Genomic DNA, 26057 nt, shown 5'->3' with positions numbered 1-26057 from the left:
AAAACACTGAATAAATGTTTAGCTGACAAATGTGCTAAAGTTGTCATATCAGTTGTTAAATCATAACAAAAACCCTTCAACCGGACCGAACAAGAGTCTCGAGGCCTGCCGCTGCTCTGAGGAGGCGTGTCTGTGTTCAAATGCGGTGTGCGTGAACTCGCTGTCGGAGAGAAGAGAGAGAAAGCGCTGCAGGTATTGGTGTATACTGCAGAAAAGCGATATTGATCTGTTTAACATATTTTAAGAGAGAGATTAGAAAAATGATATTTTGACAGCACTGTTAAAGAAACCTCAAACCTGAAAGATTCAGGGCTTTTGGAAAAACATTCGGGGCTCCAGCCCCCTAAGACCACCCTTAGCGCCGCCCCTGATCACGGTAGCTTCGGAGTGTTATGAATCTTCTGTGTCGAATCATGATTCAGATCGCGTCAAACCACCCAACTGCTGAAATCACGTGACTTTGGCGCTCCGAACCGCTGATTCGACACGCTGATTCATAACGCTCCGAAGCTTCCTGAAGCAGTGTTTTGAAATCGGCCATCACTATATAAGTCGTTATTTTGTTTTTTGGTGCACCAAAAATATTCTCGTCACTTTATAATATTAATATTGAACCACTGTACTCACGTGAACTGATTTAAATATGTTTTTAGTACATTAATTGATCTTGAGAGAGGAAATGTCATTGCTCCCTATGCAGGCCTCACGGAGCCATTGGATTTCATCAAAAATATCTTAATTTGTGTTCTGAAGATTCATTAGTCTTACGGGTGTGAAACAGCATGAGGGTGAGTAATTAATGACAGAATATTTGGGTGAACTAACCCTTTAATAGTCTAAATACAAAATAGCACATGGTGCGTACATTTATCAATTTATACATGCAGTTTCTATGACCTCATTTTAATTTCCACTACATGATATTATGCGTTTTAAAAAAAAAAAAATCCACATCGCAGTACAATTTAAAAGTATAGATCAACCAAAAATAAAAATTACTGTCATTATTTACTCTTCACCAAATCTTATACTTATTTTTTCTGAGGAACAAAAAAGAAGAATGGCGAAAACAACATTTTCATACATCCGTATGTAAAAGTCCTAAAATAATTTTTGGGTGATCTGTCCCTTTAAGAGAATAGCAAAAACAAAAAACCGAAAAAATAAACAAAAAGAAAACACACCTAAACGGTTATTAAAAGTTATTAAAAATACACTCTCCTATATGTATAGGAATGTAACCTAAAATCGTTATTTTAATTCGTTTAATGATTTGAGTGCAAAAAAAAAAAAAAAAAAAAAAAAAAAACACAACAAGGCCGCGCTGCTAAACTGCCAACGACTTTGTGTGAAAACTCCCGATTTCACCGAATGATTTTCAGAGGAATATACTGCACTAAGGTAGGCTTACGTGTACATGTATCTCGATTTCAGTGTATTTGGTTGATTATTGTCCTATATAAAGAACTTAATTGTCCGAATACGACACAGCACATGGCGCGGACTTTTTGCTAAATCTCAGACGCGATGAAATGGCGAAATAGTCGGCTTCAGTTTACTGGATTCTGATATTGACCATTTTATCCACCATATTCACGTGTGACACTCCCTTATATTCGCTTAATAGTGACGTTTAACGATTTTTTCTGCCACCAGATCGTTAATATTGTTCACAACGAAGTAAACAGAAAATTCATATTTCTTGCTCACTTTGTGAAACTTTACCTGGAGGATCCACGCTGGTTTTCAACATCAGCTCCAACAGCCTTCCCGGTACAGCCCTTAACTAACACACCTGACTACTAATCAAACGCTAGTGAGTGTAGTAGAAGAAACAGGTGTGATTGTATTTTTTGAAATTAAAAAATAAAATAAAAAAGAAGATAATTTTGTTTTAAATAAATTAAGATAGTTTAGTTGATTATTTCTATTTGAAAAATGTAGAGGTTTCAAATTTACTCTAGTCAAAAAATCCTGAAGGATTTTGGAATTTCCAATCCTATCCTACTGGAATCAAACAAGGTCCCTCTAAAAATCCTGCAAGATCAGATGGATTAAACTAAAACAAGTACTATTGGATATTGTGTATTCCTTAACACAACTCTACTTTTATTGGATCTTTATGATTTTACAGACTTAAACCTTAAATTAACGCACCTTGAAATAAGACTGTAAAAACCCCTATAAGCTGTTGAGGTTAAAGAAAAACTAGTCAAAATAGCCAAAAAGAATACATGCCTACTCTCTAAAAAATGCTGGGTTAAAAACAACCCAAGTTGGGTTGAAAATGGACAAACCCAGTGGTTGGGTTTAATGTTTGCTCGACCTGCTGGGCACTTTTATTTAACTCAACTGAAAAAAAATAACACAGGGATTTTCAGAAAGAGTTAATAGTTAATTTAGGAACTTTATTTGCTGTAAAATATCTATTTTTTGTGCTATGCTAGAATACTGAAAGGGAAATTCTCAATAGGATTAGTTCTAAATGTTGAAAAAATATCCAAATGGATTTCTGTGGAATTCATTGACTAGGAATGGTAGACAACTGACTAGGAATGATGGTCCAATGATGACCAATGTGGTTAATAGATAGCTTGCAAGACATCAGTATCCATTCCTTCTTATGTGTGAGATTTCATAAACCTTAAAAATGATGTCTATAAACTTATAAAGGTGGTTTCAACTGTACCTCATTGGAGAATCTGCAGAGCCCCAATGAGGAAAATGACATTCCAGCTTTTAAGAATACAACTATGTTGTGGAGAAATGTTTTCTATGGTGGAAAAAAAGCTAATTCAGAGACTAGTCATATTTCACTGTCTTTTTAATTACACAGATACGTATCTCAACACAGACAATAACCTGATTTAGAATGTTTACAGCGTCACATGTCCAACAAAGCGCACAGTAAGAGAGGGTGAGGGAATTGCAAAAGGGGGGAAAAGAGCATGCAAGAAATAAATAAAACTCTCCTGGCACAGTTCACATCATCTAGAGAATGATAACAGGACCTTGAAAGAGAAAACAAGAAAACATTTTAACACACCGACCTTTCCTACTGAAACAATGCCTTCTCCTGTAATGATGTATTGCACAATACAGTATATCAATGTATCAAACCAAGCCTTTGTTAGTACAGAAATATATATATCTTGCTGTGATGGCATTTATCATGTGCATGTTCAATGCCTGTCCCTCTGTTCAAATCTACAGTAGTGTAAGGTTTCTACTACTACAGCCTTGCATGTTCTCTGATAAAAATGTTTTTGCTGTTAGCCTTAGTGGATGTTATTATCATTTAAAAACCAAGAAAATAAAACTTTAGTGAAGTGCAATGGTTTGCTGGTCTTAGCTGGTTTAACTAGTCTCCCAGCCAGACTACTTGACAAACCCTCTCTGAAACCATCTTAAGCTGGTTTAAGCTGCAGAATAGTTGACCTTCAGCATCCATGTTACTTCAAGAGAATGTTTGCTGAATGTGCAGGATGTAGTTTCTCTCTCTCTCCCCATGTCAACCTTTGAACGGAGCAGCTGCCCAACTTGGGTCCACTGACCAAATGCTGACCGAATCCAGAGATTTGCTTTGAGAACGAGGGCCCTTCGATATGCCGAATGACAGCAGAATTACAGTACACAGTGGAAGATGCATTTGCATGCTCTTGTTTTGGTTCGATTTTGGTTTTGGAACAGAATGGCCAAAAATATTGCAAACATATGCTTGTATGAGTTCTGGACTAGCAGACAAGCAAAGCTCAAAATGAGTTTATGGGAACTCTCTAGTACAACTTTGCAAATGGTGTTATTTTAAAGCTCTGGAGATTCAAGTAAGTTCCTTAGCAAAATCATTAATAGAAAGTATCTCTCACTCACACTCATGCATTCCCACAATGAAGTCTTTAAGCAAGGTTGATTTCAATGTTAGAAGTATTTGTAATCTTATCTGATGCTTTGGATGCCAGGAACAAGCACTTCCCGGCTTGGAATTGTAGTACTGAATTGTAGTCTCTTCCCTTTACGTTGTTTACTGTCATCTTGTGCTTTCTATATGGTTATTTTGTACACTTTGGTTTATGGGCGTAGTCGGTCACCCACATTCCGTTTGCTTTTATAGGCGACAACGAATGTGGATGTGCAGTTATGCTTTGGTCTGTGCTTTTATCGTTTTGGATATTTATAAGATATGTTTATGTTCAGGGCTCAAAACATTCTAAGCAAGTACAGCTAGGCAAGCTCAATTTCGCATTCCGAATGTGTCAGAATGCAGTTCATGATGCAACAATTCTAAGACTTGCCACAAGAGGTGCTATTTTTCTACAGTCAGGTAAACTAAAGTCATGGTAGATCAACAGTTTGAACTGTTTAGTTTAAACTGTCAACGTTTATAGCTAGCTACCTGAATAATAACACATCCATTTAATGGCACAGACATTTGAATGTAACTGATTACTGAGGATAGTTACTGACGCAGATTTCGATGCTGAAATGTCCTGGTTAGCTCGAGCAGGATGATAGATTTGCATGTCTGCTAGTGGTTTGATTCTCCAAGCACAAAATGTCTTGGATTTGTTTACAGGAGGTAGCTAGTAGGCAAGGAGAGGATGGTTCATCAAAATTCCTCCTCAAAATGGAGGGAGAGAGAGACTCCTACTTCATCAGACTGGTGTTTTAGTAGCCCACTGGTTTGGGGTCATGTGTTGCTGATATTTTCAGGATGAGTTCATATATTACTTTAGAAATCCATTAACAATCGAATATGCCATGTGACAAATTAAACTATCAACGCTTAAAGCAACAACAAAATAGAATGAGCAACAAACAGGCCTTTCAATTTGGTCCGTATCAGAGGTGCGCCACGTAATCAGCATTATAAATTAGCTGGCAGAAATTCAGAACTGACCAAAACAAAGGCTGTAAACAGGGCTGCAAGTGTAAGCTGGTGGCGAAACTCACAAGTATTATTTTACCTTTAACGAACATGAACGTTGTGATCAGCAGAGCTTGATCTTCTATTGTTGTGTTCCAGATTACAATAAATATGGTTTATGTTTGGTACTGTGTTGTCCTGTTGTCAAATCTGCAAGTAAATCTGGGAACTTTAGATTTCAAAACCAGTTGAGAGAACCATCAATAGTGTTTGATTGATTCTGGTGTCAGACACTTGGACCATGGACAATCAAGGGTTTGGTTTTGTGATTGTATGTGCATGCATGTGTGTTTGTGTGTGCAAATTACACATTGGACCACTGCAGTGACACTTTGGCCCAAAGGATGGCAATGTTTCACACAGATTCTATCCCAAATCCCAGTCTGGGAACTTCTCAGTGGGGCAAGCTAGGTCAGTCTATTGTGGTTTGGCGTGTCTTTGAAGCGATGCCGTTTGCGTCGACACGCTTATGGCTACAAAAGCGCCTCAGTTGAAGCGTCCGTCAGCAGAGTCCTCTACACGAGCAGTGATGTGAACACCTCTTCCTCCGCCGTTACAACAGACGTTGTAAAAATGATCAGTCAGACAGAAAAGATTTAAATGGAGAGAAATTATGTTCTAGACATTATACTTTAAAGGTTTCTGTTATTTGGCAAACTCATTTTTGGACCTCTTTTTAAATACTATGTACATTCACATTAATTTACTGTGGTAATTTTAGATATATTTATATGTATATTTATATTATAAGGTACCCTAAGGGCCGTTTCTGAGGTTCCATTCAGTAGCTGAATTCTCGTTCCATATTGCACCTCCGTTCTCTCACTGTCTTACAATGCGAGCAATATAAAATATTCTACATGAGGATTCTCATCATCAATATTGATACAACAAATCAAACAATAGGTACAACACAGCTTCTCCCCCATTTGAGTGTCTTTTTCCGTCCAATGTTCGGCTGAAACCTAAAAGAAGACAAAGAAAGAATCGCGTTCCTCATTCTGAGTACGCACACAAGCAGATATTGAAGACAGAGACATCCAGAAACAAAGTAATATCTACAAGCAACGTTTGATCCCTTCATGGATATCTGCTTAGAGCTTCTGTCAGGAGACAAAAGGGATGAACACATAGAGAATGGGGGGAGGTAGAAAGAGCGAGAGAAAAGAGAACCAAGTCTACGCCAGTCTCGTGAGACTCTACAGTCTTGTCATGCTTTGGAAAACGAGGGAGAGTGAAATCGTACAACAAAATGAAATGTCTCAGCATTAGGAAAACCAAACGAAAATGTTTCAGAAGAAAAGGCTCGTTCTTAGTGTACAATCCATTGAGGTTTTTGGCAATTCCGTTGCCGTTCGTCCTTCCTTTTTTCTCTTTTCGTTTACTAATCCTCGCCTTTTCTTTCGTTTTCATGTCATTTCTCTTTGCGGCAGACTGGGTGACGTGCTTTAAACATCCCAGGTGCGACCGTCCATTGCCGTAGAGATGGATCCGGGCTAAAGTCTATGTTCCTCAAGGTCAAGGTGGGCACAGTGAAGGTTTGAGTGTCTAGTCACCATGCCACCTCTCCACAGCCTGTGGAACTCTGGGCTGGCTTTACTGCTGAGGAGGTGAAGTTGTTTGCGTTTGGTTACAAGATGAGTGCTTCTTAGTAACTTTGGCAGTGTAATAAAAAGGTTTGGATCATGTTCTTTTTTGTTTTCACTTAAAATTCATTTGGGTTCACGTCAGTACAGAGAGGTGAGTCTGGTGTAGATTTTCTTGGCTCGCTAGCAAGGTAGTTAACAGGTTCTTCTTCTTATTATTATTATTATCATCATCATTATTTCTTTTGGATTTTTGGACATTTCTTTTGTTGTAATTAAAGCCAAAAAATGAAATGCAATGCGTCATGTTGTGAGGAAGTAGCTCTGTGGTGGAAGCTTTCTGAGCGGCAACGTGCTCTTGTGGCGCCTTCCTGTCCAACCTACATACATGTAGTCCCACCTGGGTCAGGACGTGTTCAAAGTATGGTGCCACTCCAGTTCTCACAGAGCACACCTCACTTAAAGGGTGTAGGTTACTGAGGCCATGCCTAAAACTTGTGTAACTATACGTGTTTCCCTGGCTTTCTTGGTGGAATCCAGTATTATAGACCCTGCTCATGTTGAGTTTAGCACAGTAGACCCTTTTGTGAAAGATTCTAAGCTTTGATGGGGTTTTTTGGAGATTGAGAAAACAAGAGCTTAACGTAGATGTGAAAGCCAGGTTGCTGTAGTTCAGAGGAGGGCTAAGTATGGTGGAGGTTCCTCAGCTTGTTTTGGATGAAGGATGCTGTAGCAGCAGTAGACGTGGCTGGGGGGGGGGTTAGGTTTTGGGGTTCATCAGTCAGCGGGATGAGGAATCCATCAGGGCGGGTGTTGCTGGAGTGGTTGAGCGAGAAACACTGCTGGAGCTCGCTTCCTTAGGACTGCCACTGCTGCTGGTTTGCCCAACCAGGGAAAGGGGTCCTGGAGGGGTGTTCTCCGAATGTGTGGGGGGTGCACTGGACGAGGTGGAGGTGGTAGATGGTGTCCCAAGTGGCACACCACTACTCCCAGGCAAGCCCTGGCTGCAAACGTGATGGTGCTTCTCCCAGTCCTTGTGCTGGCAGAAAGAGCCACAGTAGCGTGCGGTGTTGCATCCGCTGCACGTCTCGCTAGCCTTGCGACCACAGTTCCAACAGCTCTGCGGGAGGGACACGGACTGTTATGATTGCCAAACAAATAAATATCAATATCTATGCCATGATAAAACAATGTATTTAAACACACATTACAGTAGCTTAGGAGAAGGGCCTAAAGCTAACTTTTTGCCACACCTGCCAATGGCCGGTGACTTAAGAAATTGTACTGGCCATAAATATTTTTTACTGTTTTTTTTGCAAAAACAGCCAGTTATGACACCAAAATTTTAGATTGCAGTGAAAATTCACAATTCTCTATACCAATTTTGATACCACTATTAAAACTACTAGCCTAAAAAATATAAATTTAAGACATTATCAAAGACAAGTAACAGTAGTTTTCAGGTAGAGACTTTGAATAAAGTAATCAAGCAGGGTGACCGCTTTAGTATGCCAGTCATCATTCCAAACATCAGTTATGTGTGGTACTTACTTCACTGGAGTCCTCCTGCTGGTTAATGACAGTCAGTGCGTCCTCAGAGGCCTGTCTCTTAGCCTCGGCCAGAGCTCTCTCCATCTTGGAGCGCTCAGCAGAGATCATCTCGTGAGCTTTCCTCTCAGCATCCGATACCGCCTTCTGCAGCTCCGACATGGCCTGCCTCTTCACTTCATTTACTGCCTCCTCTAAAAATAAGGAAGGAATATCAAGAGAAAAAAATTAGACATTATCCCTGTAGACCACTGCTGTTCCTCTCAACATCCTTTATTGAGGCACTCAAAGCTTTCAGCTTGTTTCATCTCTCCAAGCAGATGTACATCATCCAAGATTTAAAACATTCTGTCAGAAAAATAAGCTATTAATAATTGATCCAAACGACAGTGGTTACAATTATTTCCAGTGTTGATAGGCAGTAGACATCTCAAAAGGTTGTTCACAAGCTTGCCTATTTACCTAACAGTATATGATTAAATATTTCATATTTTTCACTAAGTGGATAAATGGCACATTGGCTTCAATACTGAGGCTGAATCACTCCGTTTGTGGCAAACCTCATTCCACAAATGGCATTGTTTGTGAGTGTGCGTTTATCCATGTGTTTTCAGGACATGCAGGTGCGAGTGTGTACGGATGTTGTCTAAAATATAAATCTAACACCTGACTCTGAACATTAGGGTTCCTTGTGCTGCAGGGTCTTTCCTTGACCTTTTTAATGTGAACATTTAACATAAGCTCTGAAGCCTACTGAGCTAGGTGACCTAAACCACATTTTAAGGCACATTCCCAACGTAAATTCACAACCACATATTCTGCCTTGAAAGATAATATGTTTTGGCCAAAATCTAATGCAGCATTGCATCATTTGCTGATTGCACACAACCCCAGATTGCACTGTGAAAAATAATGATAAACATTGATAAACATTGATATATCACATTTATGATGAATTATTTTACCCAGTATTTGCATGTGCAACGTATTTTCTTTTTTGTGATTCTTTTAATCAATTCGTTGATTCTCATGCATCATACATAAAGAGTTACTTATGTAGAGTCTTTAAAAACAGTCACTTGTGAAGTTCCATTTATGTTAGAATTAGGAGGTACAGCTGCCTACACATATGAGGCAGCTTACAAGATTTGGGAGAAACTACTGTTATGTGGGGTTATGAATATGTCAGGATATTATGTGTATTGCTGCAGGGTATACACACACACACACATTATTGCAGATTTTTCATATGTCTGGGCTCTACAATCTTTGCCCCATAGTGTGTTTACTCTAGAAAGCTGGTTCTGAGGAGCCCAGTCATAAATATCTGTCATAACATACCCTCCATTCAATTCTCTATAGAGTTCTGCCTCAGGCTACTGACTGACTGAGTGTATGTGTGTTTTCAAATCTACATCACTACTGTCTCAGCTGGAAAGCTAGTTAGTATTCAGTTTGTTCTCTCCGCACCTCCCACACACATCTCCTCATTTTTTTTCCCAGTGACTTCATTCTTCACTTCTTTGCTTTTCTCTTCATCTTTTTGGTTCTCGCCAATTTCTCTGTATCTTTGAAAACACTAGACTGCTTAATCAGACTCAGAGAATGCACCACTAAAATTAGTTTGCAAATTTAATTAATTTTTATCAAGGAGACTTGGGAGCAGATGCTAGAGCAATTGGCACATAATGGAAAACATGGGGCGGCAATATTAACGTTTTAATCCCACAGGGATATGTAAGTTTTCAAGGTTTTTTCTTTCTGCTATTCTCTTGCATTATTTTCAAAGACAGTTTCAGGTCTCACCAAAGGCAGAAGGACATCCAAATCTAGACACTCACAGATAAGAAAATTCATGTTTGACATCCCTTTAATATCTCAATTATTTCTCCCAGACAGCAATGAATAAGTTACCAGTTTCTGAAATTTTTCTCCTATGAAAAAGACCCTAGTAATCTCACTTTTAGTAATCTCAGTTTTCAGTTTACCTCTGGAAATTTAAGAAAAGACCTGTCAATGCTTCAAAGTATGGTCAGATTTGCCAGACTGCCATCAAATATCTTATGTATATAATTTCAATTTATAATTTCAAACATTTTTCATCAAATTCTTCCAAGACTGATTTGTCTGAGCTACAGTATGCTATCCACATTAATGTTATAGTTCTGTACTCTTTTACAGTACTCTGTACTCTGTATCCATGATACAGTTCAGCAACTACAGAGAGTAAGAGAAAGAAAGGGATGGGAAATAGCAGAAAAGGATGTTATATAGCAACATTAGACCAGTTACATCCCAAAGTCCACAAAGCACCTTCTTTGACACTTAATAATAAAAAAAATATGCTGTTTTATTTGAAGGTCTGATGCAATAGTGAGCAGCACAAACATGAGATATTTAGAACACTTTTTGTGAGTGTGTGTGTGTAATCCAGTGGTGCAATTCTTCCAAGACTGATTTGTCTGAGCTACAGTATGCTATCCACATTAATGTTATAGTTCTGTACTCTTTCTGCATGTTAATAACTGCCTCATTTGTTTGAATGAGAGATTTTAAGAGAAACACCTGTGAAAAAATTGACTTAGAGCTCCATTAAGTCTTCAGGGCCATCTATGCTATAAATATAATGTAAAAGATCAGGCTGATTTGTAGTACAGGTGTAATACGGGTGCTGTTACTCACCCTGCTTGTTCTGAAGTTGCTTTAATGCTGGCGAAAGCGGGATACTTGTAGAACCTGCATGAAAAACAGCTGCAGTTAAAAGAGCTTTTGTCACAGTGAAAATGCAGCTAAGATTTGCAGACAACAGCAGCATCATTCCGGCATAATAAATAATATATATAAATAACGGCATATTGATTTTACTCAGCTGTAATGTTACTGGTGTGGGTCACAGTTAATAAGTGCCCTTTGATCTCTGACCTTTAGGCAAGTGACACCACCTGTGCTCTGGCTGACCTCATCAGTATTATGTGTGACCTACATGGCACGGAGGGCAACCAGGCTTATGTACAGCCCCCTTAGCCTTTTATAATAAAATAGACATACTGAACAAGAACAATCCAGCCGTGTTTTCCCTCACTTTCCTTTCTTTCTCTCTTTGGGCAGAGTCACGTTTATTGGCCCTACCTGTGCTGCTCTGCTGTTGACTGCGGCAGGTTACTGCATTCTCACTGCAGCTTTAACTGCAGTTGTCTTTCATGGCCATGACAGATGGAGATCTCTTAACGCTAATGACATTCTATGGCCTCCTGGTCTTGCATAACTACAGCTGTGAGGCCCTGCAGGCCAGTTGGCATATGTTTGTGTGCATGTGTAAGAAGTAGGTGACTGCAGACAATTCATTGTCCAGATGCACTCACCAGCCTTTCGCCAGATCTCCTCGGGCAGGTAGCCTGAAGGAGGCCGGTGCAGGAAGTCTCTGTGGATTTCTGTAAAAGAGCATTAAAAGAGTGATTTGAGTTTACCTGGGTGAGAGAAAAGCTTCTTATCCTTCCTCAGCCATTGACAGTACCCAAAACAACTCTACTGATCATCTAAAATCCTGACATAATCTTGGAGGTTGACAACCATGTCCTTACCAGGTGTGACGCACCCTTCCCTAATTACTGCAGTCACAAAAAGCAAAAATTTTTTTGGCTGCTTGGTTTATATTTCTGTCTCATTGTACTAGGTAGCACTAGGTTGTCCCTCATAGTGCTACTATAAACATTGAACATGTTGTGACTGGCAGAGCCATGCAACAGTTTTGCTCTCAATGAACAGAAAAATTACTTTGCTGGGAACTTTGTGTCATGCCTGCTTAGAACAGAGTTTCCCAAACCAATTCTCAGGAACCTACAGTACTGCATATGTCTCTCTTATCCGAAACCTCCTTTAAATCATAGATCACTATGTTAATGACCTGTTGAGTGGAATCAGGTGTGTTAACTTACAGAGAAATCCAAATGTAGTACTGTGGTTCCCTAGGAACAGGGTGGGTTAGGACATGGTGTGACAGACAGGAATTAACTGGCGCATGCCCTGGCTCTAGACGAACTGTAAGGTAAGTGGGCTAAATGTGGGATCACATGCCGACTGGTCCTAAAAAAACAGATTAGATTTTTTCGGTATGTTGGCTGATGGAAACCACTTGTGTCTGCAGCTGCTAAGAATGTGTGAGACATGCTGCGTGCCGAGCATCTGCGCCTGCGGCTGCATCTGCAGCGGTGCATGTACCTAGCGGCTGTGTGTCGCTGCTGTTAGAAGTGTTGGAGGAGGAAGAGTTGTGGTGGGGAGGAAGAGGAGGAGGCCGCTGGGCGGAGCTCCCACCTTTTTTCATATCCTCCACGTCGCTATAGCGACGGATCCAGTGGTTCATTTCCTCACGGTCCGCCTCCTGGCAGCGTCGCAGCACGGTGAGCGAACGCCGCGTCTTCTCCACCATATCCATGATACAGTTCAGCAACTACAGAGAGTAAGAGAAAGAAAGGGATGGGAAATAGCGGAAAAGGATGTTATATAGCAACATTAGACCAGTTACATCCCAAAGTCCACAAAGCACCTTCTTTGACACTTAATAATAAAAAAAATATGCTGTTTTATTTGAAGGTCTGATGCAATAGTGAGCAGCACAAACATGAGATATTTAGAACACTTTTTGTGAGTGTGTGTGTGTAATCCAGTGGTGCAGTGAGCGGTTGAGTGGTTAAGCAACAATAGCCCTGCAACAGCTGTGCTGCCAGTGGAAGAAGCCAAAACACTTCATTCTTCCCCTATGCTTCTACACCCTTCTCTTTTCCTATTTCCTCCCATCTTCCACACTACCCACCTCCCCTCGACAACATCTCCCCTCATCCATGTGATGCCATTCTTCACTCCTTGAGTATGTTGTTGGCTGTATTTATTTCAGATTTGGATGCAGTCCAGAATAAGCCTGATTCCACAGACTGCAGCCCTTGTCTCAGCTGCTCTCTCCAGTGGGAACGTCCTCCGTTGGGTTCCTCACTCCATCTGTGGCCTTTTTATTCAATATGTGTTTGAGTGAGGGTAGGTTTGTGTAGAGGCAGGGGAGGTAACAGTGTGGTGAGCAAAAAGTGAAATAAAGGCCTTATTGTCATTCAGAAAAGGTCTGAATGAAGTCATCTACCATCAGGTATCCATCAATTATTTGACACAGGTTAAGTCTGTAATATTCTTCTTTTTCATCCCTCCCATACTTTCCTGTGTCCATAAGTTGAAGTATCAGGACTTGGACTACCAAATACCAACTGGTGGACCTGGTTTTGACTTGGTGCGCCATCTTGGTCAAGTTGGTTATGGTTATTAGACCACCTTGGACAAGCAATCAGTAAGCCACCATATTTCATAAACTACAGTATTTTGATCACATTAATATGCTATAACTTGTTTCCCCCCAGCAGAGTTAACAACTCTCTTGCTTTTGCTGTATGTATGAAAGATGATAAAGGAACAAAGCATCTGGTCACACATACGTTATCGAGGTGCTTCCATTCCTCAGCCCACTCGCGGTCTGTCAGCCGATGATCAATCACTTCCTCTTGACGTGCTCCATGCACGGCTATAACAGAAACACAGCACCACATTAGCATACACACTAACACGATAGAGAATCCATGTCCGTGGAAGTGCAATACTGCAATGCTCTGCATTCCTGCCATTACTTCTGTGGTTGGAAATACTCAAACCATAAACCAGTTAAAAGCCTGTTTGAATTTGCTGTAAAATATGTACCTGTGACTGTGCATCAGTTCTTGTTTAAAGCATTGTGGCTAACAACACTACTTAACTGTGGTAAATCACTGTAAACAAGGCCTCAAGTAGTTTTGGTTTATTTTACTATGGGCTACACCAATCTGACCTGATTGCCGGTGACGATCCCGGATGTCCCTGTGCTCTGCATGTCTGTAAGCATCTCTGTAGTGGTGGGCGAGTGCCATGTCTTCCAACCGGTAATGCTGCGGGACAGGAGGGTTAGGATGTGGCAGGCCATTGGGTGGGTGCGTCGGTAGGCCATTAGGGGGCGGATGTGCAGGTAAGCCACTGCTGGGGCTGAAGCGCTGACTGGGGCTCACTGTGCATGGACGTTTGGCCAGGTGTTCCGGGTGCAAGCCATCCCTGTCCCCTGCGCTCTCTTTGGTCCTGTTAGAAGGAATGTAGAAATGATTTTAGGATATTTCTAAGAGGAAAGAAAGCCATTGATAGTTTTACATTCTTGCAGTCTATCCCATCCCACCTCACTCTTACTCTCTGCCAGTCCACTCTTGTGTCCAAATGTTGAAGCCAGCTGTGAGCCATATGTGGACTCTAGCCTTCATATACCAAGAAGCGAAGTTAAATCCCAACCCCTTAATCTTTCCCATTCTCACCCGTTTCTCTCTCCCTGTCTCTCTCCTGAACTGCTGTACTGTGAGAGCTGCTCCCTTTGGCAGATGTTCAGTGACACTGGCGTTTTGGAGCCATCTGGCTGGCCTGTGCTGCAGTGTTGATAATAATCTGTTTAGCTGAGTGCAGCAGCCAGGCATTCAGGGCTAAAGCTTCTCTCCCTTCTGCTTGCATGGAATACATGTGTGTGAGGAGTGTGCATGGACTGTGCAACCTTGTTTTCTTGCACTTGAGAGTAGAGTGCATTTGGCTCAGACATCTGACTCTGGCTGCATATACGACACCCCATCATGCCCGCCTCCGCAACCAACCAAAAAACGTCCAACCTTTTGCAGAATTTCTGCGGTTGTGGCCAGATATCCCACAAATCAAAGCAACAGCTGGGGCTCCCGCCGTGATATGGTAAGCCTAGGGTTCTGAGATGGAGGTGTATGGATTACAGTAGGGGATTGCCCATTCCTCTACCCCCACCTCTCTCTCTTTTTCTCTGTCTCTCTCTCTCTCTCTCTCTATTCATCCCTCCCCCCGGATCAGTTCAAGCAGGGGTTCAGCAAGATCACCATCTGGACACATCGCTGACATATGGGCAGCTACCAGGGAACTAACAGGAGACAGTGCGGATGAGAGAGCAGAAGAAAAACAAAAGGAGACAAACAGGAATATTGGTGCTTTAAATCCCACTGTTAATTTTTTGATTGTCTAGAGCACTAGATTCCTCACCATTGTATGTGGAGAGAATGGACATTGTTGCTATGCATATGCTTTTGTGTGATGTTAGAGCATCTCAGTCTGTTCCTACTCCACAGGCAGCTGGCAGCACCTGGCAGACATGCCACTCACACTTCCACCTTCTCTCTACCCTCCTCACTGTCTCTTTCTGTGTGGCTTAACCTTTCCACACCCTCTGCTCATTACATTGAGTGTGTGTGCATTTCAAAGCCAGACAGGAAGAAGTATGCCCAGGGCAAGGTTGTGTTGACATTTACCGTAGCTGTCTACATTTTTGCCTTTTGCTTGACTTTGTAGGTATTTATGACTCAAGGTATTTGTTATGAAAATGGTACACAGAAAGACAAGTTTGTGTGTGTTAAAGTGTGTGTACCTGTCCGGGGTACGTCTCTTGCCATGTTCGTTGAGTTCCAGCATGATCTCGGAGGAGTCCAGTGGAGAGCTGGCGTTGGCATCCAGCAGCAGCTGTTCATGCTGGGCCAGATACTGTGCTGGGGTCTGCTTTGCCATCCGAGCACAGTGAAGCAGCTCCCTCTGCAGGAGGGGCAAGTTAGCCTGCCGGACAAAAAAAGAAAGAAAATGTGGGTGAGAAAGGAAAGCATTTTCTTCTTCTAAAAAAAAGACTAGCCTACACCAATACAAGTCTCTGTCTTCAAGGTGGATAGTGCTGGTTTGGTGCTGGTCTAGCCAATGGACTACTAGCAAAACCAAGCTAGCAAAACTGGTTGACCAGAAAGTTGGCTGGTGAAGCTAGTTAACTAAAAAGTCTTGGTAGTTAAGCTATTTAATAATCCTGTTATGGATACTGGCAGGTTTATGCTGTTTAGTCCTAGTTTGGTAGCTGCTGGTTTGTGATTGGCATTATTGTTTATTGTGAAAGATGAACAGAATATCTTTGAGCATAAAATAGTTAATAAAGGAAATCTTGTTGGCTAAGCAAGTTAAGATTTCTAGTGGGGACAATAATTGGGTTATGCTGGTTTGATACTGGTCTAGTTGGTTTAATAATAAGATGGTTGATCTAGTTAATTATAATGTTTGTTTTTCTGGTAAGATTAGTCAAGAAATCTGGTGGGGACATCTACATCTGAAGCTGGAGACCAGTATCCAAAACACAGCATATGCTGATGACCAGTTATGTTGGTCTTTCAACATGGTTTGTGGTAAGAGAGAGAGAGAGGATGAGATAAAACAGACACTTTCTCTGGCCCACCATGTGTTTGTGCCTTGCTGAGGTCTGCAGTAGGAGAACTCTGCTGCCTCTCTCTATCACCCTCTCTTTCTTGTTGTCTTTTTCTCTTTGGCTGTCAGTATAACACTACACAGCTGGCTGATGATACAGATGTGTAACATCAACACTCTGCAGGCCTCTGACAGCAGCCTGTGAGCAATGTGCTGGGTGCCATGTACCACAGTGCTCTGCTTTGAATAAAACACTCACACTATGAGATATATCTTGTGTAGTCTATATCTCACTAACACGCGTAAATGCATAGTGGAAGACTTGGGGGTGGGTGGAAAATTTCCAGACCAAACATTTCCATTTTGTGGTCAATGGATATATTAACTCTCTACAACCAGTTATGGGTGATACATATGCACTGAAATTTTGAGTTTTAAGTCTGTGGATATGTGTAGTGGCTGGCTTGTGGCCCCTTTAGTACTAGAACATTCTTTCAGCACCCAACAGTTTAAATCTGTGTTATCACTATATTTCATTGCAGTAGTGCGTTGTGTGCACATTTGCATGTCAGTGTATTTACATGTCTTTTAGGTGTGGTAATCTTTAAGCACTGCACAACTAGAATTGGACTTTTATGGAGTCACAATGTGGCGTATTGCATTTGGCCACAAATCTTTTTTTTCGACAAAGTATGCAATTGGAATTTTTAGTGATTTAATTTAATATTCTTGTTATGTACTTTTGTGCATCAATGCAGAGTCATTTGAGAAAGCATCTCAATGCATCAGAGAATCTGTTTATGTGTTTGAGCCCTGGATCTGTGTGATGTCTGAGGACAGAAAGGGATCAGCATAAAGACAACAGCGGCAGAGCAACGGAAAGCTGTACTGCTTACAGCACCCACTGCAACATCTGCCAGAAAATCTTCTTTGGCCCACACCACTCCTCTCCACTCTGGGTAAACACAAGTGTGCCAATTTTAATGAATCACAAATGATGGCCATATGGAACACTAGATCAGCACAGACCAGCTACAGCAGAGCAGGGAGGGGGGATTTAGAAGGAGCTGTGGATGCTTTATCAAATGGACTTCACTCATCTACACGCACAGAAAACCATGCATCCGGGGTTAGGGAAATACTGAGTGAGTCTGTTCACATGTGTGTCGATGCTGGCCGCCATCCATCTACCTTCTTTTTGTTTGTCACTTTGCCTGTCTGTCTCAAAGTCCCAATACCCTCCCCCTCCACCCCTTCCCATATGGTGCACCATAAGGAAGAGCTCCTCATACAGATACAGAAAGACTTTAAGAACTCTGGCGGAGTAGTCTCAGCTTCAGACGGCACGCCCACAGACTGTTCACCCACCATCTGATTCATATTGCACAAAATGGAACTTGATTGACTGGTTTTATGCACTTTGCAAGAGTCAAGTTTTTAGGGAAAAGTTTTCAAATCTGCCAGGAAACAACATTCCCTGGATGCAACAATGAGCGCTTCCAAAGTGGACCTCTGAATCGCTGGATAAACTTTGCAAGGTTCATGCCATCAAATCTTTAATGATATGCAAGACTTTGTTTGTTTCCTGCTGAAAAATCCAGCTAAAACCAGTCTAAGATGGTTGGCTGGTCTTAGCTGGTTTAAGCTGGAAGTAGCTGGTTTTAGCTAGTCTCCCAGCCTGGCTTAGCTTGTCAAGCTGGTCTCCCAGCCTGGGTTAGCTGGTGTTCAACTGGTTTAAACTGGTCTCCCAGCCTCCCAGTATCCTTGCTAATCAAAACCCCTCTAAAACCAGCTGTGACCAGGCTGGGACACCCACATTTTTTTTCAGCAGGGTTATTAGAAAGTAAACAAGATATCCTTGTGCACACCTGTTTATTCTACTTTGCTCTCAGAATTGTATATGATTTACCTGCTCCTAAAGTGTACCAAAGTGTCATTTTATAGTCAGATGGCCCTTTCCTTACTACGGGAGGCAATTCATTGAACTCAATGCAGTGTGGACCTAACTTTATCAATAATCCAAATTTTAGATACTCAAGATTGCTGAAAGTGAAGAACTATGTCTGTATGTTTTTGTGCCTATTCTTACCTTGAGAAATGGAATGACAAAGGGACGCAGGGGAAAGTTTGTGGCTTCCTGAAGTTTGGAGTGGAACTCTTCAATGGTTAGAGTTGAGTTCTGATAAGATGGAAAGAGCAATACATTTAACACCCAGTAGAGAAAAGAACTGGAGACAACACACACAGTTAAAGGATAAAGAGAGCCATCAGACACTCACCACTAGCCCCAGCACCAGGCTGCGTACGCGTTCTCCAATTTCGGGCGAGATGTCGTTGCCAAACTGCTGTAGTGTGGTGAGGAAACGCTTAAGCTTACAGAGTTGTCGGGCTCCACAGGCAGGCGGGAGCTGCTGGGTTGGTAGGGAAGCTGTAGAGGAGGTGGCCGGTCCATTGCTGAAGCCGTTGGGGGTTGAGGGAGCTCCGTTTAGCGTTGTGGGTGAGTGACTGCTCCCGTTCAGCACTGAGGAAAGAGAGCCACTGTTTGTATTAGCATCATTTAAGATACGCAGAGCTCCTTTGCCCTCTTTTTTATCCATCTCAGTCCTGGGAAGCCCACTCCAGGAACCTCCAACATAGCACGAAGAGGGCACATGCATTCCGAGAACAGCAAAAGAACAAACTGAAACTACAGATACACTGTGACAGTATCGCAGCACATTGCTCTGTATTCTTTGTTTCATTCTCTACACACTGCGAATGGGGCCATCAGCTACCTCTCGCACACTATCTCTCTACACGATATACACACATGCCGCCCACCCGGTCTATTGCTTCCCACTGCTCACCCACTCACTCACTAAGACACAACTATAAGAGGAACGTGTTAAAGAGGTCCCAAAAATAGCCCCCTGGACTGGGTTACTTTTATTCCAACAGCAGGTGTGTATCTAAATCAGGCTGTGCACATGTCTACCAGCTGAGAGCAGATTTGCAGCTTTCAGAGTCCAGGCCGCCCCATCCACACTTCCACTCCATCTCCACTTCTGCATCTCATCCCTCAACTCCTTCCTCTTCCTTCTGATAGTCAAGTGCCTTCTCCATAAGAGTAAGGCTTCTGTTTTGTATTACCTGTGCCTGAAGCCCTGACCACAGATAAACAAACATTACTCGAGTAGTGGACACAGCGTGAGGGCTTAGAGTTACAGACCATAATCCTCTGGGACATTGGTAAGCATATGATTGTGCAAACACAGCTTGGAGGGTAGCTTTCCTCCAAGTTGGGAGGCATGTTCACACTGCTGGGTGTATGAGTGTGTGCATGGCTTCATGTTGCAGAACACAGGGTCTTTCATTTCGCTTGTGCCCCTTTTTATCTCGCCATTCCAGGCTGGACACATGTGGGTTTACCATGTGACTCCCACACTTGTGTTCTGGTTTTAGAGTGGCAAGCAGGCTACGCTACGACCCATGCAACAGGTGAAACAACAAGGCCTGTCATTGCTATATAGGGTAGCGAGATCTGCCAAGCTGCGCTGAGCCTGATGCTGCCCCCGTAAACAAATCTCTTGCTGTCTATCCTAAGCACTTGCACTCCAAGACAATGGCTCAACCTACCATACACAAACACTCTTAAATACACTTGCTCATGTTACAAGGGCATTCTGCGCTATAGGAACAATCTGCAATTCCAAAAAAGTGCCAATGGGAGTGGAAAGTTCTGCTTGTGATCTACTGACAATGTGCAAATTAAAGAACACAGACACAGCCGGATCATTTCCATAATGACCAACACAATCTACCAAGAGCAACGCAAATTAGCGTCTGGTTTAAGACATGCTTTGTGTGGCTGGTAAATAATGGCGCAAATACCAGTAATTTGACTAGCGTAAACCTTAGTAAATCACCTTGCATGATTCATTTAAATACTCTCCTCCCATAAATTTTGCATCTGAAAGAGAAACTCCTACAAATGCATATGCACTAAGGTCAGACGCAAAAAATTACTGTGTCCATGCCTTTTCACTGCATGTCTTTAGTAAATCCTGACAGTAGTTTTTTAACGGCAAAAGAGGGTTTGCGCTGGTGCAAGCTGTTAGTAAATCTGGCCCAAAATGTGCATTCTTTCGTTACTGTGGTGGTAACAAACTTCAGTATTTAAAAAGGGCCAGGGGCTTAATAAAATGTTATTATTCAGTTAGATAGCTATAAAAATTTTGACAGTTCACTAACTTTAACTTGCTCGGTATGATTTGTATCAGATTGTTGCTCCAACATGACAGTAGTTCACCTAAAAGAGATAACGGACTTTAGAAGACAGTTTACCCTTACGCTCCCTTGTGGTAATCCTTGAAACACATATTTGCATTGCATTATGAATTGCCGGTCTACACCTGGTTTTCTAGGGTATTTTGAATGCAGCAAGTTCACAAAACAAATTTATGCACGTTTGCACTTACTTGTTGTGGGTGTGAATGATGCATTGCGATTGGCTGCCTGGCTGACAGCAGGGGGTGGAGGTGGCATTGTGGGCGGAGTTGACCTGGGCTGGGTTTTGACATCAGCAGGTGAATCTGGCATCGTTCCAGCCTTCTGTCCTGTGCTACCTACAAATTGCATAAAACAGTTGTATTATTTCAGAACTTTGCCATTTTAGACATTCCAAAAGTAGTGAGATGGACAAAATGTGCAGCATTCAAACCCATATCTCTCCTGTAGAGTGCCATGGCTTAATGTGTCTGAAGCATGTCTGCTAACCATCAGGCCAATACATACATCTACTCTGGACACATAAAAGCTACATGGCACTTGTTCAAACTGTATCATGTTAGACACATATGTTGTGTCTTGTTCACAGTGCTGGATCATGCATGTGGCTTTTTTTTTTCAGCAGTACCCCTCTAGTGAGTCGTTCAGACAGACTTATAATATTTCATAGCAGTAAATCTGTGCAGTCTCCGCTGATAGAGATAAAGTGTGGCTTTGGCAGACTGAGGCAGAGGGTAAATGTCACTGCTGTTGAAAACATCCAGTCACACCTGTTCTCCAACTCAGCTGCTGCTGACGGGACCCCTCTCTCCACCACCCAATCCCCCCATCACCCTGACATCCCCATCAATGTCCTCCACCCCCCGCCTGTTGTCCGCTCTTGTCTGCCGGATGGACAGGCACTTGACAGCCAGTGACAAGTGCAGCTGGATCTGCTGCTGTCCATCACGGTGCTGAACACTTCAACAAGGCTGCGTTCGCACCGACCCTCATCTCTGCTCCGCTGTGGGACCAAACATGGCAAGTCTTCCTCACTCTTGCCCGCCTGGCCTGTATTGGTCATGTGACAATCCCTTTGTCAACCCAGCTACCTAACTATGGTGTCACATGCTGATCTCCCAGTTCTGTCCTCACATCTGAAGTAACACACTCATCGTTGTCAGTTATGGGATGAAAATCTAGTTTCTATCAGAGCCAACAAGCATCAAATTCCAACAGTTTTTTTGGATCAGTGGCAACCCTGTTGGTGTTTTTGGGTAGTGTGAAAAAGACGTGAGCAAACTTTTATCATCAGGTGATGTGTATATCAGTGCTGATGTTAATGCGTGTGTTTGAAAGCACAGATATTCCAAAATAATTACCATCAGATGGTACTGAGTTTAGCACACATCACTGGTGACAGCTCACATTTGCTACTCCTTACCATCGTCTGTCACCGAGAGGTACACTTTAGATGCCACAAACTCTGAGAGAAGAACTTCAGTGCTCATTTATTCTAGAGACCATGAGATGGAAAGATCTGATAAATGTGTATAAATTTTGTGGTAGTTTGAGATAGATTTTATAATCACTGTATGTTACTGTGTAATGATCCATCTATGTGATTGCTTTCTTATTGTATGATTTTGCGTCTTTGCTTTGTTGTAATACATTGTATATGCTGATGACAATATTCAGTTATGCAAATCAAATAATTTTGTGTGTAATGCTGTAACTCCTTTCTCATCAATTATAATGGCCAAATTCATATACCATGGTATTTGCTGAGTACTTTAAGATATTTCAAAGAACACAGTGGAATTTGCATGTCCAAAAAACATGGTATTACAATGATGCATGTCCAAAAGAGCGTTATACCATTTAATGTAGATCAAGTACAGTAAATGCACAAAAGTAAACATCAAACGTGTGCATGTTTCACCATTCTGTGTGAGGCTGTACACAGCATGTGTTGAGCAGCAGGCTCTCTGACAGGCGCCTCTTGTCTCAGTGCTGTCACTCACTGTGGATCAGTTGCCCCCACTTCTCTCCACTGTCACCTTCAGTCAGATAGACCTCCCGAAAAACAGCACAACACCCTGGCCATATGCTGGGGCCACCAGCCCAGGCCATGTTCGGAGAAAGCCCCCACCGCCCGGCCGAGATGTCATGTGCAAAAATAACTAAACATACAGGGTCACAGCCAAACTACTAACAGCCAGATAATTGGTACTCGACCTTAGAGGGATGACAGCTGCAGGAGGGTGACAGGGTATGAAGCTGGTCTGTGGGTTAGGGGCCGCCTTGGCACAGGGGACATGCTGAGGGTCCTGAGGAGCACAACATTTCTGCTGTTTCTACTCTCAGTCTTATTGCATGTTCTAAGCAGGCCTCAAGCTACAATTTTCCACCACCAGGTAACATTCTGTCCTCACTGATAACAAAAGTCCTATGCAAAGTGTCAAAATAGCAGCCAATCATAACATGCTTGATGTTTATGCTGCCTGTAATCACAACTTTCAAAAATCGGAGGGGCTGCATTAATTGAACACCTTTACGTAATGGGAATTTAAACCAATGCCATTTCATGATGGTTGGAGCTACCTAGTGCATTGTGACAGAAATGGAATTCAAGCAACCAACAAAATGTCTATTATAGTGGTCGCGGCTGGTAATTTCTTTTAAAATGTACAATACATGATTTATCATTTTGTCGTTTTACTCAGAAAACTGAATTTCTATTAAGTGGTTTTGGGGTTCTTCATATCACCAACAATTTGAGACAAAGCAATTGTCTATACATGCAATTATCAAACATTAATAAAGAATGTTACATGTAAAAAATAAATGAAATGTGAAAAGAGAAATTAGCTTTTAAAGGACTAGTTTACTTCAGAATTAAAATTTCCTGATAATTTACTCAATCCCATGTCATCCAAGATGTTTGTCTTTCTTTCTTCAGTCGAAAAGAAATTAAGTTTGTACGCATGACGTTGCCGGGTAGTACCGCGGTAGGGTGAAAAAATTCATCTCATTTTCTCCTCCAACTTCAAAATTGTCTGACATCGTTGTTTAACCTTTTTTTGTAAAGGCCGTTTGACTTAATCTTTGCACGTTCGCTTTGTAAACACCTGCTCGGTACTTCCGCCTACGTCACACGGGACCTTTCTCAAAAACCTTAATTTCTTTTCGACTGAAGAAAGAAAGACATAAATATCTTGGATGACATGGGGGAGAGTAAATTATCAGGAAATTTGAATTCTGAAGTGAACTAATCCTTTAATAAAGAATGTTACATGTAGAACACTAAAATAAAGGGAATGTGAAAAGAAAAATTAGCTCTTAATTTTCATCTAAAGATCGACCCCAGTGCAATAAACATAACAAGGTATTAGGACTAATGCCGTACTGACCAAAATAGGCACTAGCTGGCCTGCCGTACGGGGTTAACGGTGCACTGCTCTGTGCGTCGCTGTCCCTGTCATTGCCAAATGTAGACAGGTAGAGAGAGATCCTGCTAAGGCCACAAGCCCTGCCTGTCCATCTGTCACTCAGCCCAGCAGCTTGCAGTCTCAGAGGGGCCATTAAACAAAGAACAGGCCTGCAAGCATTCACACAGACACACATCAGTCACTCATAACCTGAGGAAACTTTAATGTTATTATTCATTTGGAGCCATATGAGGGGCTATAAGACAGAAGTCAGAGATGTGCATGATCTCTGTGATTTGAAATTAATTAAACTTAAAAAGATGAATAAAATCCATTCCCTCCAAGGGCTGCTGCTTTAAAGCTTCCTGACAGAAAAACAGGCCATAATCACTTCTTTTTAATTTACTCTTAGGGGAGCAACACGTGGTAATTCCTGCATGCATTCTCAGGGGATTCTGGAAGTTGCCATGGCCTGGCTGCAGTGGCATGAACTCCCATAGGAGGACTGAGAAAGAGATGGAGGCGCTGTCCAATATATGCAGGACACAAGGTGAGAGAGGCAAGTCTGCCCTGCTCTGCCTGTATCCACTGTGGGATTACAGATATCTGATTAATCTGACCAGCTAAAGGACACGGTAGGACACACACACACACGGGGCACTGGATTTCACTTTTAATACATTAGAAAGTCCATGTATGAGCCCCTTCTCTGACCATCTGTCCTTCCATAAAGCCCAAACAAAGAATTACTTAGATAAGATACGAAGAGAGACAGTGCTAACCGAACAGAAGATTCAGCATCTGTAAAAGCAGCACAGTGTATTGCTCACAAATACGTGCCCACCTATAACAAAGAAAAATCACGTTTTAATATCTCAGACTTCAGTTTAGGAGATTGCAAGAGAGATTTGCTTTGCATGCTCGGACCAGCAAGGGAAACGAAGGTGGATTGATATTTTAATGAAACAACTAAGAACTCCATTACTCTGGGTGTACCTTCTTGCTTTAAAAAATAAAGCATGTGCATACACAGTCAATTATACCTCTATGAGACGGAAGAGCCATACTGTGAGATCAATAAGCCAAACAGATCTAGCTCACAATGCAATACGCTTTTAACAGACCTCCTACAGATGTGTGACTTGATCCTCAATGCTGTGATTCTGTAATGATGTTAAAGCAGTCTCTCTGGGCTTCCGCCTTGACCATATGCTTGATGTCTGGAGGAAAACGCACACTTATAGGACAGCTAAAACTAACCTTGTCCATCTGCTTTTGTGCTATAATCAGATTGAAAAGAAAAACCACACCACAAAAGCGTTCCTGTCTGTAATTCCCTAACTTTTTGGAGTCTTTTGAGATCAGCGAACATTTGCTTTCAGTAAAAGATCCAAACACACAAGAATCCGTCATATAATGACAAGCCCAGAATTCTGGTTTCTGTGATTTGCTCTTTTTAGAGTTTGTGAGATGTGTGTATGTGGAAGGCTTTATTTAGCTATATATAGTTAGAAGTCGCTAAATCTGAAAAAACTTAGGGTTATCATCAAAGGTAAAATCTCTTTTAAGGTTACCGTTTAGGTTAGTCTGTAGTCATTATAGTTCTGCTTATATAAAAACAGCAGAAGTCTAGTGTATGACCTCATTTTGATAGCTGGGTACACGTGTGCGTGTGACGTGGTTCCTTGCTCACACTGGCATTTATTCCAGCCATTAGTCCGTACTGAGCTACCTTTCACTCAAACACAATGAAAAGCCCCTCAAGGTAACCCTCTCTCCCTTCACATGGCTTCTTTTCCCTGTCCCTGTAACTACACTCCCCCCCCCTTCCATCCACCCCTATGTAATTCCCCCAGTCTCTAGGAATGCTCTTGTTTTTAATTTCTCCCAGCTGCTCTGGCTCTGTGCCCGACCGCCTGCCTTCCCACATCTGCTCCCCATCAGGCTGCTGCCGAGTCCACACAAACAGAGGCCTCTCATCAAAACAGCAGGATTACAGCCCTCGACCCCTGGCCGGCACTTCAAGAC

The 26057-nt window shown here is 42.0% G+C and overlaps 2 protein-coding genes and 1 long non-coding RNA gene across 8 annotated transcripts in view; 1 reads left to right on the top strand and 2 right to left on the bottom strand.

Annotated features, from left to right (window-relative positions):
- Nucleotides 1-1870, bottom strand: part of pabpn1l (PABPN1 like, cytoplasmic) — an 8962-nt gene extending 7092 nt beyond the window's left edge. Inside the window, exon 1 of one of the 2 annotated variants that reach the window (XM_048186390.1) lies at nucleotides 1726-1870. The gene's annotated coding sequence lies outside the window, so the exon portion shown is untranslated. Of the gene's footprint in view, nucleotides 1-1710 lie in introns of both variants that reach the window. The other variant, XM_048186391.1, reaches the window with a different exon arrangement.
- Nucleotides 791-26057, top strand: LOC125265854. Its single transcript, XR_007184359.1, has 3 exons — nucleotides 791-1401; nucleotides 24442-24579; nucleotides 25921-26057. It is a non-coding gene; the product is annotated as an uncharacterized LOC125265854 (long non-coding RNA).
- Nucleotides 2807-26057, bottom strand: part of cbfa2t3 (CBFA2/RUNX1 partner transcriptional co-repressor 3) — a 57548-nt gene continuing 34297 nt past the window's right edge. For 2 of the 5 annotated variants that reach the window (XM_048186367.1, XM_048186371.1), the window contains exons 2-12: nucleotides 20811-20957; nucleotides 18633-18874; nucleotides 18443-18532; nucleotides 15545-15726; nucleotides 13919-14199; nucleotides 13533-13618; nucleotides 12277-12505; nucleotides 11421-11489; nucleotides 10741-10794; nucleotides 8062-8252; nucleotides 2807-7630 (exon numbers count right to left, since the gene is read on the bottom strand). In XM_048186367.1, the coding sequence (XP_048042324.1) occupies nucleotides 7292-7630; nucleotides 8062-8252; nucleotides 10741-10794; nucleotides 11421-11489; nucleotides 12277-12505; nucleotides 13533-13618; nucleotides 13919-14199; nucleotides 15545-15726; nucleotides 18443-18532; nucleotides 18633-18874; nucleotides 20811-20957 (1910 nt within the window). In that variant the 3' untranslated portion in view covers nucleotides 2807-7291. The remainder of the gene's footprint in view (nucleotides 7631-8061; nucleotides 8253-10740; nucleotides 10795-11420; nucleotides 11490-12276; nucleotides 12506-13532; nucleotides 13619-13918; nucleotides 14200-15544; nucleotides 15727-18442; nucleotides 18533-18632; nucleotides 18875-20810; nucleotides 20958-26057) is intronic. The other 3 variants (XM_048186369.1, XM_048186368.1, XM_048186370.1) reach the window with 3 other exon arrangements.

Source organism: Megalobrama amblycephala, linkage group LG3 (assembly GCF_018812025.1).
Source record: "Megalobrama amblycephala isolate DHTTF-2021 linkage group LG3, ASM1881202v1, whole genome shotgun sequence".
Taxonomy (NCBI): Eukaryota; Metazoa; Chordata; class Actinopteri; order Cypriniformes; family Xenocyprididae; genus Megalobrama; species Megalobrama amblycephala.
This window is presented reverse-complemented; position numbering and strand designations above follow the sequence as displayed.